General features: G+C 48.9%; 1 protein-coding gene across 1 annotated transcript in view; it reads left to right on the top strand.

Annotated features, from left to right (window-relative positions):
- The window catches only part of LOC112235152 (ATR interacting protein), a 38,444-nt gene that overhangs the window by 18,801 nt on the left and 5,956 nt on the right, over positions 1-13,687 (top strand). Inside the window, exons 6-13 of the mRNA XM_042324915.1 lie at positions 1,062-1,142; positions 1,403-1,526; positions 1,626-2,171; positions 3,841-4,092; positions 9,047-9,189; positions 9,877-9,968; positions 11,024-11,110; positions 12,488-12,767. Coding sequence (XP_042180849.1) covers positions 1,062-1,142; positions 1,403-1,526; positions 1,626-2,171; positions 3,841-4,092; positions 9,047-9,189; positions 9,877-9,968; positions 11,024-11,110; positions 12,488-12,767 — 1,605 coding nt within the window. The remainder of the gene's footprint in view (positions 1-1,061; positions 1,143-1,402; positions 1,527-1,625; positions 2,172-3,840; positions 4,093-9,046; positions 9,190-9,876; positions 9,969-11,023; positions 11,111-12,487; positions 12,768-13,687) is intronic.

Genomic DNA, 13,687 nt, shown 5'->3' with positions numbered 1-13,687 from the left:
CCTGGGCCAGTGTGACTGTTAGTTAGGCCCGTCTGCCTGGCCCAGTGTGAATGTTAGTTAGTTAGCCCGTCTGCCTGCCCGTCTGCCTGGGCCAGTGTGAATGTTAGTTTGGCCCGTCTGCCTGGGCCAGTGTGAATGTTAGTTAGGCCCGCCTGCCTGCCTGGGCCAGTGTGAATGTTAGTTAGGCCCGTCTGCCTGGGCCAGTGTGAATGTTAGTTAGGCCCGTCTGCCTGGGCCAGTGTGAATGTTAGTTAGGCCCGTCTGCCTGGGCCAGTGTGAATGTTAGTTAGGCCCCCGTCTGCCTGGGCCAGTGTGAATGTTAGTTAGGCCCGTCTGCCTGGGCCAGTGTGAATGTTAGTTAGGCCCGTCTGCCTGGGCCAGTGTGAATGTTAGTTAGGCCCGTCTGCCTGGGCCAGTGTGAATGTTAGTTAGGCCCGTCTGCCTGGGCCAGTGTGACTTAGTTAGTTGAGGCCCCGTCTGCCTGGGCCAGTGTGACTGTTAGTTAGGCCCGTCTGACTGGGCCAGTCTGACTGTTAGTTAGGCCCGTCTGACTGGGCCAGTCTGACTGTTAGTTAGACCCGTCTGACTGGCCCAGTGTGACTGTTAGTTAGGCCCGTCTGACTGGGCCAGTCTGACTGTTAGTTAGGCCCGTCTGACTGGCCCAGTGTGACTGTTAGTTAGGCCCGTCTGACTGGGCCAGTCTGACTGTTAGTTAGACCCGTCTGACTGGCCCAGTGTGACTGTTAGTTAGGCCCGTCTGACTGGGCCAGTGTGACTGTTAGTTAGACCCGTCTGACTGGCCCAGTGTGACTGTTAGTTAGGCCCGTCTGACTGGGCCAGTCTGACTGTTAGTTAGGCCCGTCTGACTGGGCCAGTGTGACTGTTAGTTAGACCCGTCTGACTGGCCCAGTGTGACTGTTAGTTAGGCCCGTCTGACTGGGCCAGTCTGACTGTTAGTTAGACCCGTCTGACTGGGCCAGTGTGACTGTTAGTTAGGCCCGTCTGACTGGGCCAGTCTGACTGTTAGTTAGACCCGTCTGACATGTTGTTTTTGTGTTCAGATGGAAAACAACAGTCCAGCGGCAGACAGGAAGTGACTCACTCAGACCCTTTTAACACATTTCAACCCTCTCATCATCAAGGTGAGTTTCTAGTTACCTAACCCTCAGTATAGTATCTATATATAGTTGTACTAGTTACCTAACCCTCAGTATAGTATCTATATATAGTTGTTCTAGTTACCTAACCCTCAGTCTCTTCTCTATATATAGTTCTGCTAGTTACCTAACCCTCAGTATAGTATCTATATATAGTTGTACTAGTTACCTAACCCTCAGTATAGTATCTATATATCTGTGTTGGTGGGGACACCATGTTGACTGTTCTCTGGTTCTCTGCGTAGGCTCAGTGCTGTTAAGTCTGCTTTTACAGCATCCTTTAGACCCCAGCAGTCTGGGTGTGGGTCACCTGCTCTGCATCAGCCCTGACGCACTACCTGGTCTCCTGACCAACACCTGTCTCAGCTCGTAAGACCCCCCCATCATCCTCATTACACTGTTTTATTTCACTGTGTTTTTTTGTTTGATGCAGTCATTGAGTCATTTAACATATGTCCACCCTTACAGAGGGTCTTCGGTTGGCTCCAGTTCCTCCTCGACAGAACCCAGGCATGTTCCCCACCACAACAAGCCCCACAGCCAGCAGCCACGCTTCAAACACTGCCAGAATCTGGCCCTGTCTGGCCTCAACATGATGGCCCTACCCAGCCACCACACTGCCTTGCCTCCTGAGGACCCGCCCAACCTGAACCCTTCCCACTCTGCCCCTGCCCTGAAAAACAATACCAGGTCCTGTCCTGGTGCTGTCCACCTCCTCCCTCTCCTCGACTACCACATCGGCCTGTTCTGCCAGAGTCTGGAGGCTATCGCCCTGGACGGCTCAGGGACAGGGTCTGGTAAGAGGACCCTGAGAGGGAGCTCTCTGTCCGGGTCGTCGGACGGCAGCCTGGCCTCCAGCGTGGAGGATTCCCTAGGCAGTCAGGAGGAGTTTGCCCTGGCAGCCCTGAAGGCCCTGCATCATACTGTGGCCCAGAGCTCTGAGGTCGTGAACACCCTGCTGGCCCTAACGCCTGGAGCAGAGGAGAGCCCTCCACAGGGTAACACTAGACACGGGTATGTATGATTTGAACATTTTAATCCCGAATGAGGAAATTCAATACGTCGCAGGCTGAACGACAGATAAGCAGCGCGTTGAGCTACGGTCGGCAGGCTGAACGACAGATAAGCAGCGCGTTGAGCTACGGTCGGCAGGCTGAACGACAGATAAGCAGCGCGTTGAGCTACGGTCGGCAGGCTGAACGACAGATAAGCAGTGCGTTGAGCTACGGTCGGCAGGCTGAACGACAGATAAGCAGCGCGTTGAGCTACGGTCGGCAGGCTGAACGACAGATAAGCAGCGCGTTGAGCTACGGTCGGCAGGCTGAACGACAGATAAGCAGCGCGTCGGCAGGCTGAACAATAGATAAGCAGCGCGTGGAGCTACGGTCGGCAGGCTGAACGACAGATAAGCAGCTCGTTGAGCTACGGTCGGCAGGCTGAACGACAGATAAGCAGTGCGTTGAGCTACGGTCGGCAGGCTGAACGACAGATAAGCAGCTCGTTGAGCTACGGTCGGCAGGCTGAACGACAGATAAGCAGCGCATTGAGCTACGGTCGGCAGGCTGAACGACAGATAAGCAGCGCATTGAGCTACGGTCGGCAGGCTGAATGTGTGCAACATGCTATAATACATACGATACACATTCAGGGTTTAAAGGGCTTGATCTTTTTTGCATGTTTGAAGCATTTCATTTCATTGTATCGGTCTTGAGAAAGGCCACAAGACTGAACCATCATTAAATGCCTCCGTCTCTAATCTGTGTTCGATGTATTTATGTCCTTTTTAAGGGAAGTTTTTATTTTGTATTTTACCTTTTTATTTTACAAGGCAAGTGTTCCCCCACCGGGGGAACAGTGGGTTTAAACTGCCTTGTTCAGCTCGGGGATTCGATCTTGCAACCTTTCGGTTACTAGTCCAACGCTCTAACCACTAGGCTACCTGCCACCTCTACACTCTAACCACTAGGCTACCTGCCACCTCTACACTCTAACCACTAGGCTACCTGCCACCTCTACACTCTAACCACTAGGCTACCTGCCACCTCTACACTCTAACCACTAGGCTACCTGCCACCTCTACACTCTAACCACCACTAGGCTACCTGCCGCCCCTCTAACCACTAGGCCACCTGCCACCTCTACACTCTAACCACTAGGCTACCTGCCGCCCCTCTAACCACTAGGCTACCTGCCAACCCTCTAACCACTAGGCTACCTGGCTACCTGCCCCTCTAACCACTAGGCTACCTGCCACCCCTCTAACAACTAGGCTACCTGCAACCCCTCTAACCACCACTAGGCTACCTGACACCTCTACATTCTAACCACTAGGCTACCTGCCACCTCTACATTCTAACCACTAGGCTACCTGCCTCCTCTACACTCTAACCACTAGGCTACCTGCCTCCTCTACACTCTAACCACTAGGCTACCTGCCTCCTCTACACTCTAACCACTAGGCTACCTGCCGCCCCGGTCTCTAGTCTGTGTTAGACCTATTCATGTCCTTTAAGGGCAGCCTGTGAAGCTCTCTGCTGGGTCCACATACTTATTAAGATAGTGACTATGTGTTATAATGTTCTGTTTAATTGATTCTATGGATCCCAGGGCTCCCTGGAAAACAGTGGCTAGTGTTACTGAGTGGACGATCCTGGCTAAATTAATTATTTTGATTGACCAACAGGCCCATTCTGGCGTCAGGCCTGGCCCCCCTGCTGCCTGACACCTCCATCCAGCCTGGGACTTCTAGAACCTCTGAGACCCCAGTAGATGGCACCAGAGAGGGTCCGGCCCTCCACCCTCTCCTCAGGAAGCTCCTTCAGCTGTCAGACCCCTCCTTCTCCACCAGCGCTTTTCAGAGGGAGGCCCTGGTGCCCAGCAGTCTGACGACTCTCAACATGCTGCTGGAGAGAGCACAGGAGCGGCAGCTTTCCAGGCAAGTCCTTAGATTCTTCTCAAATGGCACCCTATCCCCTATATAGTGCACTACTTTGGACCCGAGCGAGCCCTGGTTCAAAGTAGTGCACTATGTAGGGGAATAGGGTGCCATTTTGGATGCGTTCTCTTGAATGCAGAAAAGAAACGACATTGACTGTCTAGTTTAGGTAATCTTCTTATATAAGCAAGTAAGGCTGCTCTTTTAGTTTTGAGAGCTTTGATTTATTGTTCAATCTTCAAATCATTGAAATGCTTCCAGGTTTGTGAGTTTTATTATATGGTATGTGTATGAGTGAAGGAAGGAAGTGAACGGGAATTTCCTACCTGGATCTGATATGTAATGACGTCTCCTGGCTACAGGTTCCTGTGTTGTCTAGTCAGGTCAGGCTCTGTCACAGCCGGCCGCGACCGGGAGACCCATGGGGAGGGTTTGGCCGGAAGGGATGTCCTTGTCCCATCGGGCACTAGCGACTCCTGTGGCTGGCCGTGCGCAGTGCAAGCTGACATGGTCGCCAGGTGTACGGTGTTTCCTCCGACACATTGGTGCGGCTGGCTTCCGGGTTAAACGGGCATTGTATCAAGAAGCATGGCTCTCGACATTCGCCTCTCCCGAGTCCGTACGGGGGTTGCAGCGATGAGACAAGACTGTAACTAGCAATTGGGTAAAAAAAATATGTCTTTATTTTATTTTCTAAAGTGGTTAAATGTATAGATATTGTAACACCCCCCCTAAACTCAAAATGCAGAATAATGCCTGGCTGGATGAGGGGTGGGCCACTAACTTAAAACTCGTAAAACTGACTATCCTACCGATCCTTGACTTCATACACCACCACAGATGATATTTGGGGCCACCACAGATGATATTTGGGGCCACCACAGATGATATTTGGGGCCACCACAGAGGATATTTGGGGCCACCACAGATGATATTTGGGGCCACCACAGATGATATTTGGGGCCACCACAGATGATATTTGGGGCCACCACAGATGATATTTGGGGCCACCACAGATGATATTTGGATGATATTTGGGGCCACCACAGATGATATTTGGGGCCACCACAGATGATATTTGGGGCCACCACAGATGATATTTGGGGCCACCACAGAGGGGGCCACCACAGAGGATATTTGGGGCCACCACAGATATTTGATATTTTTGGGGCCACCACAGATGATATTTGGGGCCACCACAGAGGATATTTGGGGCCACCCTGGAGTTTTACCTCAAATCCAATATGGCTGCCATAATACCATTTGATGGAAGTCAAAATCACCTGTAATTATGATTTATTTTTGTAGATGAGGCATTTTTTTTCAAGAAATATATGAAACCTGTTTTAGTGTCAATCAATTTCATTCTGAATCAAATATGGACAACATAATTACACTAAGAAACATTTGCTTTTACATATATAAATTGTCCTGGTTTATTTAGTATTTAGTCTGTAAAAGGATTTTAATACGTCTCTTGATATAACTAGGACTAGGAGTGGCACTGCTGTGCCTCTGTTGTGTTTGAAGTAGATGAAGCCAACTAGCTGTTCATGTTGTTCACAAGCACATAGTAGAGTAACCAAGGTACAGGAAAACAACCTGTAACACAACAGCCAGCCACTCTGGCAGCGTTTATGTACAACTATGACATGCCACCTCTTTCACCCATTGAAACTAAGTGGACAAGTGGTCTCTGAGGTGACCAGGACATGAGTGTCTCCTAACAGGATGAGGAGACAAAGTAGCCAGTAGTGTTTGCAGTTCTGGGGCCTGACCAGGTTACACAGATAACAGTAGTGGTTGGGGCCTGACCAGGTTACACAGATAACAGTAGTGTTTGTAGTTCTGGGGCCTGACCAGGTTAAACAGCTAACAGTAGTGTTTGCAGTTCTGGGACCTGACCAGGTTACACAGCTAACAGTTCTGGGGCCTGAGTGCTAACAGTAGTGTTGTAGTTCTGGGGCCTGACCAGGTTACACAGCTAACAGTAGTGGTTGTAGTTCTGGGGCCTGACCAAGTTACACAGCTAACAGTAGTGGTTGTAGTTCTGGGGCCTGACCAGGTTACATAGGTAACAGTAGTGGTTGTAGTTCTGGGACCTGACCAGGTTGAACAGCTAACAGTAGTGGTTGGGGCCTGACCAGGTTACACAGCTAACAGTAGTGGTTGGGGCCTGACCAGGTTACACAGCTAACAGTAGTGGTTGTAGTTCTGGGGCCTGACCAGGTTACACAGCTAACAGTAGTTCTGGGGCCTGACCAGGTTACACAGCTAACAGTAGTGGTTGGGGCCTGACCAGGTTAAACAGCTAACAGTAGTGGTTGTAGTTCTGGGGCCTGACCAGGTTACACAGCTAACAGTAGTGGTTGTAGTTCTGGGGCCTGACCAGGTTACACAGCTAACAGTAGTTCTGGGGCCTAACCAGGTTAAACAGATAACAGTAGTGGTTGGGGCCTGACCAGGTTACACAGCTAACAGTAGTGGTTGTAGTTCTGGGCAACTACAGCAACAAGGGCAGTATACTTCCTGTATGACTGGGAGGGTATTGGGGCTGTGTAGTGATCAGTTTCTACAACAGTTGAGTGCTGGCACTCAGCAGATGCAGCTTGCATACCAACGAGACCCATTTATTTATGTTTTATTTCACCTTTATTTAACCAGGTAGGCCAAAATTCACCCAACTTATTGTGGGAAGCTTGTGGAAGACTACCCGAAACGTTTGACCCAAGTTAAACAATTTAAAGGCAATGCTACCAAATATTAATTTTTTATAATCAATCCTCAGGTTGTTTTTAAAATATATAATCGATAATATATTAACCGCAACTGTCTTTTTCAGTAGGAGAGGGAAAGGCAATAGCTGCCCAAACTCTGTTGCGCATACAAAACGCTGCTGGCACCCAGCCATACAATGACGCGATGTTATCTTTCTCGCTCATTTTTCAAAATAAAAGCCTGAAACTATGTCTAAAAAACTGTTAAGAAGTTAACCTAGTAATATCATCAACCATGTGTAGTTAACTAGTGATTATGTTAAGATTGAATGTTTTTTATAAGATAAGTTTAATACTAGCTAACAACTTACCACGGCACCTTGCATCCACAAGGTCCTTTTCGAACGCTACACTCGCGTAACAGGTGGTCAGCCTGCCACTCCGTTTCCTGTGGATTGCAATGTAATCAGCCATAAGCGGCGTCCAAAAAGGCCGATGACCGATTGTCACAACGCCGATTAATTGGTCGACCACTAGTTCAGACCCAGGGCCCCGAGCTTAATGATCAGCTTGGAGTGTACTAAGGCTGAGCTGTAGTCAATGAACAGCATTCTTACATAGGTATTTCACTTGTCCAGGTGGGAAAGGGCAGTGTGGCAATTGCGTCGTCCGTGGATCTGTTGGGGCGGTATACAAATTGTAATGAGTCTAGGGTGTCGGGTAAGGTGGAGGTGATATGATTCTTAACTAGATTCTCAAAGCACTTCAGGATGACAGAAGTGAATGCTACAGGGCGAAAGTCATTTAGTTCAGTTACCTTTACTTTCTTGGGTACAGGAACAATGATCTTGAACATCTTGAAGCAAGTGGGTACAACAGACTGAATAGGGAGAGATTGAATACGTCTGTAAACACTCCAGCATGCTGGTCTGTGCATCCTCTGAGTATGAGGCTTGGGATGCCATTCTGGGCCGGCAGTCTTGCGAGTCACGCATAAATGACTTACCCACATCAACCACGAAGAATGAGAGCACACAATCCTTGTGAGCATTGGGGTCCCACGTCAGGCCCCTTGAAGCAGGCAAAGAAGGTGTGTAGCTTGTCTGGGAGCGAGGCGTCGGGGTTGGTTTTCCCGTGATTGTCTGGAGTCCCTGCCACATACGTGTCGTGTCTGAGCCGCTGAATTACGTTCGAAACGTCACAGTGAGAACAACATCCTCTATGCACTTCCTGATGAACCCAGTCACTGAGTTGGTGTATACATCTATACTATTCTCAGAGGTGACCCGAACGTTTCCCAGTTCGCGTGGTCAGAACAATGTTGAACAGTCCTTACCACGGGAGGAGCAGAATGGAGGTGTGATCTGATTTGCTGGAAGGGAGGGCGGGACAGAGCCTTGCAGCCATCCCAGATGGGAGTGTAGCAATGTTCCAGAGTCCGTGTTGCGCATCTATCTATCACAGGAGATGTGTTGATAGAGTTTCGGTAGCATTTTCCTCAGATGTATTTTTATTGAAGTCCCCAGTTACAATAAATGCGGCATCGGGATATGCGACTTCCTGTTTGCACATAGTCCAGTGGAGTTCCTTGAGAGCCGTCGTGGTGTCTTCTTGGGGGGAATATACATGGCAGTGACGATGACCGATGAAAATGATCTTGAGAGGTAATGCGGTCCTTGATGATCTTTTTGGCCTTCCTGTGATATCGGGTGGTGTAGATGTCCTAGAGGGCAGGTAGTTTGCCCATGGTGATGCGTTGGTCAGACCGCCTTGCGGTTGAGGGCAGTGCAGTTGCCGTACCAGGCGGTGATACAGCCCGACAGGATGCTCTCGATTGTGCATCTGTAAAAGTTTGTCAGGGTTTTAGGTGACAAGCCAAATTTCTTCAGCCTCCTGAGGTTGAAGAGGCGCTGTTGCACCTTCTTCACCACACTGTCTGTGTTGGTGGACCATTTCAGTTTGTCTGTGACGTGTTCGCCGAGGAACTTAACTTTCCACTCATGTTTTGAGTTTAGGGGGCGTGTCTCAATATCTATCAATTTACCAATTTTTGTAGTAAAAAAAAAATGTCCACAACAATCCATGTATTAAATGGGAGACATTAGAGATGTGGAAAAACACGGTTGTGTTTTGTTCTTCCACGGCTTGGGGTAGCTCAAATACTAAAGCCCTTTTTGAGGATTGGCCATGAGCCTACTATGTTTACTTATGTCATGTTTTGTATTACCTCCTTGCAGGTTCCAGTGTGTTGTGTCCAGTCCGGCTCTGTCTCGCTGCCTGTCTCTAGACTCGTCCTACCAGACCCTGTCTCTGTCTGTCTCCCTACTAGCTGGCCTGGCCCACAGCGATGAGCTAGCTTTTAGAATCTGCTGTCATACAGGTAACTACGGGGGCCTCCTCTGTAACTAAGGGGCGCGGCCTCGGCTGTCATACAGGTAACTAGGGGGCCTCCTCTGCTGTCATACAGGTAACTAGGGGGCCTCCTCTGCTGTCATACAGGTAACTAGGGGGCCTCCTCTGCTGTCATACAGGTAACTAGGGGCCTCCTCTGCTGTCATACAGGTAACTAGGGGGCCTCCTCTGCTGTCATACAGGTAACTAAGGGGCCTCCTCTGCTGTCATACAGGTAACTAAGGGGCCTCCTCTGCTGTCATACAGGTAACTAGGGGGCCTCCTCTGCTGTCATACAGGTAACTAAGGGGCCTCCTCTGCTGTCATACAGGTAACTAGGGGGCTCCTCTGCTGTCATACAGGTAACTAGTGGGCCTCCTCTGCTGTCATACAGGTAACTAAGGGGCCTCCTCTGCTGTCATACAGGTAACTAGGGGGGCTCCTCTGCTGTCATACAGGTAACTAGGGGGCCTCCTCTGCTGTCATACAGGTAACTAGGGGGCCTCCTCTGTCATGACTGGGTCTCCTTCACATTCATTGATTAGATGACGTTTTGTACTTTACCAACGTTTTCAGAGCTGGAAGAAGTGAACAATCAATTGAAGAGATGTAAGGCACGTTTTAGTACATGTGTATTACTCTGTATGTGGTGTTGATGATATTGTCGTCCCTCCAGACTGGTGTCCGTTACTGAAGGTTTTCCAGTACATCACCTCCAGACCTGACAAGACCGTCACAGACTCTCACTGGTCACAGCTGGAGGTGGAGGTAACGTTGCTTTACCTCAGATCAGCTGTTGTTGAAAACAGAACAAAATCACAACTACTATGTTGTCTGTTTATACATGCTGTCTGTCTGTTTATACATGCTGGCTGTCTGTCTGTTTATACATGCTGGCTGTCTGTCTGTTTATACATGATGCCTGTCTGTTTATACATGCTGTCTGTTTGTCTGTCTGTTTATACATGCTGTCTGTCTGTTTATACATGCTGTCTGTCTGTTTATACATGCTGTCTGTCTGTTTATACATGCTGTCTGTTTATACATGCTGTCTGTCTATACATGCTGTCTGTCTGTTTACGCATGTAGTCTGTCTGTTTACACATGCTGTCTGTCTGTTTACACATGCTGTCTGTCTGTTTATACATGCTGTCTGTCTGTTAACACATGCTGTCTGTCTGTTTGTTTATACATGCTGTATGTCTGTTTATACATACTGTATGTCTGTTTATGCATGCTGTCTGTCTGTTTATGCATGCTGTCTGTCTGTTTATGCATGCTGTCTGTCTGTCTGTTTACGCATGCTGTCTGTCTATCTGTTTATACATGCTGTCTGTCTGCTTATACATGCTGTCTGTCTGTTTATGCATGCTGTCTGTCTGTTTATGCATGCTGTCTGTCTGTCTGTTTACACATGCTGTCTGTCTGTCTGTTTACGCATGCTGTCTTTCTGTTTATACATGCTGTATGTCTGTCTGTTTATACATGCTGTATGTCTGTCTGTTTATACATGCTGTCTGTGTCTGTTTATACATGCTGTATATCTGTTTATGCATGATGTCTGTCTGTTTATACATGCTGTCTGTCTGTTTATGCATGCTGTCTGTCTGTCTGTTTATATACGCTGCCTGTCTGTTTATACATGCTGGCTGTGTCTGTTTATACATGCTGTCTGTCTGTTTGTATGCGCTGTCTGTCTGTTTATACATGCTGTCTGTGTCTGTTTATACATGCTGTCTGTGTCTGTTTATACATGCTGTATATCTGTTTATGCGTGCTGTCTGTCTGTTTATGCATGCTGTCTGTCTGTTCTCTATGGGCAGGTGGTGCGTTTCCTGACCAGTCTCTTCAATAGGAAAGCTTCCACGTGGAGTGTGTTTGTTGAGTCTTCCTGTCAGTGCCACAGTGAGGTAAGAAGCAGAGCTGTTTGTCAGCGGTATAGAAATAAAATGAATAGCTTGGGGTGTTGGAACCTCTCACCGTAACGACCTGAATGGGGACGCCATTGGAACCTCTCACCGTAATGACCTGAATGGGGACGCCATTGGAACCTCTCACCGCAACGACCCGAATGGGGACGCCGTTGGAACCTCTCACCGTAACGACCCGAATGGGGACGCCATTGGAACCTCTCACCGTAACGGCCTGAATGGGGACGCTGTTGGAACCTCTCACCGTAATGACCTGAATGGGGACGCCGTTGGAACCTCTCACCGTAACGACCCGAATGGGGACGCCATTGGAACCTCTCACCGTAACGACCCGAATGGGGACGCCGTTGGAACCTCTCACCGTAACGACCTGAATGGGGACGCCGTTGGAACCTCTCACCGTAACGACCTGAATGGGGGCGCCATTGGAACCTCTCACCATAACGACCTGAATGGGGGCGCCATTGGAACCTCTCACCGTAACGACCTGAATGGGGACGCCGTTGGAACCTCTCACCGTAACGACCCGAATGGGGACGCCGTTGGAACCTCTCACCGTAATGACCTGAATGGGGACGCCATTGGAACCTCTCACCGTAACGACCTGAATGGGGACGCCATTGGAACCTCTCACCGTAATGACCTGAATGGGGACGCCATTGGAACCTCTCACCGCAACGACCCGAATGGGGACGCCATTGGAACCTCTCACCGTAACGGCCTGAATGGGGACGCTGTTGGAACCTCTCACCGTAATGACCTGAATGGGGACGCCGTTGGAACCTCTCACCGTAACGACCCTGAATGGGGACGCCATTGGAACCTCTCACCGTAACGACCCGAATGGGGACGCCGTTGGAACCTCTCACCGTAACGACCTGAATGGGGACGCCATTGGAACCTCTCACCGTAACGACCTGAATGGGGGCGCCATTGGAACCTCTCACCATAACGACCTGAATGGGGGCGCCATTGGAACCTCTCACCGTAACGACCTGAATGGGGACGCCGTTGGAACCTCTCACCGTAACGACCCGAATGGGGACGCTGTTGGAACCTCTCACCGTAACGACCTGAATGGGGACGCCATTGGAACCTCTCACCGTAACGGCCTGAATGGGGACGCTGTTGGAACCTCTCACCGTAACGACCCGAATGGGGACGCCATTTAATTCATTCTAATTCCATAGTCAGAGCTTTGGAGAGTTGGTCAACCAAAGTGCCTTTTGGTGTCTGTCCATGGAAATTCTTATCTGTTGACATGGACATTTTTTCTTTTCAGTGTCTTATGAGTAGGAACCCTGATTATTTACAAACATCTCCTGACGGTGGTTGTCTGCCTGTCTCTGTGCGCAGGTAGTGAAGACCACAGTGGTGCTACTCCACAGGCAGTGGCTGGACCTCCGGGGCCGAGTGGAGGGGAGCCCTGGGGGCGAGGAAACGATCCAAAGCCCAGCGTGGTGCTCCTCTCCTGGGGTTGATCTGCTAAGGGAGGCTCTGATGCTGCTCCACTGGCTCTTCCTCAACAACAGTAGCTTCTCAGAGCACTGTCTTCCTGTCCTCCACATGTATGACCAGATGATTCCTGCCATTAGAGACACCTTCAGGAGGATCCCCCACCTCTCAGAGAGTGAAGGTAGGTAGTGGGCAAACTATGTCCCGCGGCCCACATCCGCCCCACAAATCTTTTTTTTTATTTTATAGGTTTTTGTAAAATAAAATATACAATATACGCTGGATAAAAATATAAACGCAAAATGGAAAGTGTTGGCCCCATGTTTCATGAGCTGAAGAATAAAAAAGATCCCAGGGATTTTCCATACGAACAAAAATTCTGTGCACAAATTAGAGAGAATTTCTCCTTTTGCCAAGATAATCCATCCACCTGACAGGTGTGGCATATCATGAAGCTGATTAAACAGCACGATCAAAGATGGCGCCGACAGACAGACAGCAGCTCTGATTCTAGATCCTAAAGCAACTTTACAGTATTTTGTTTTTTTTTGTGTGTTATTTCTTACAATCAAATCAAATTTCATTGGTCACATACACATGGTTAGCAGATGTTAATGCGAGTGTAGCGAAATGCTTGTGCTTCTAGTTCCGACCGTGCAGTAATAACCAACAAGTAATCTAACAAATTCACAACGACTACCTAATACACACAATGTAAGGGGATGGAATAAGAATATGTACATATAAATATATGAATGCGTGATAGGCAAGATGCAGTATGTACATATGAGATGAGTAATGTAGGATATGTAAACATTATTAAAGTGGCGTTATTTAAAGTGACTAGTGATGCCTTTTATTAAATCCATTTATCTAAGTGGCCAGTGATTTTAGTCTGTATTGTTGGCAGCAGCCTCTCTATGTTAGTGGTGGGTGTTTAACAGTCTGATGACCTTGAGATAGAAGCTGTTTTTCAGTCTCTCGGTCCCAGCTTTGATGCACCTGTACTGACGTCGAGTTTGATGATCTTTATGGCCTTCCTGTGACATCGGGGGCTGTAGGTGTCCTGGAGGGCAGGTAGTTTCCTCCGGTGATGCGTTG

The sequence above is a fragment of the Oncorhynchus tshawytscha genome, linkage group LG07, assembly GCF_018296145.1.
Source record: "Oncorhynchus tshawytscha isolate Ot180627B linkage group LG07, Otsh_v2.0, whole genome shotgun sequence".
NCBI lineage: Eukaryota > Metazoa > Chordata > Actinopteri > Salmoniformes > Salmonidae > Oncorhynchus > Oncorhynchus tshawytscha.
This window is presented reverse-complemented; position numbering and strand designations above follow the sequence as displayed.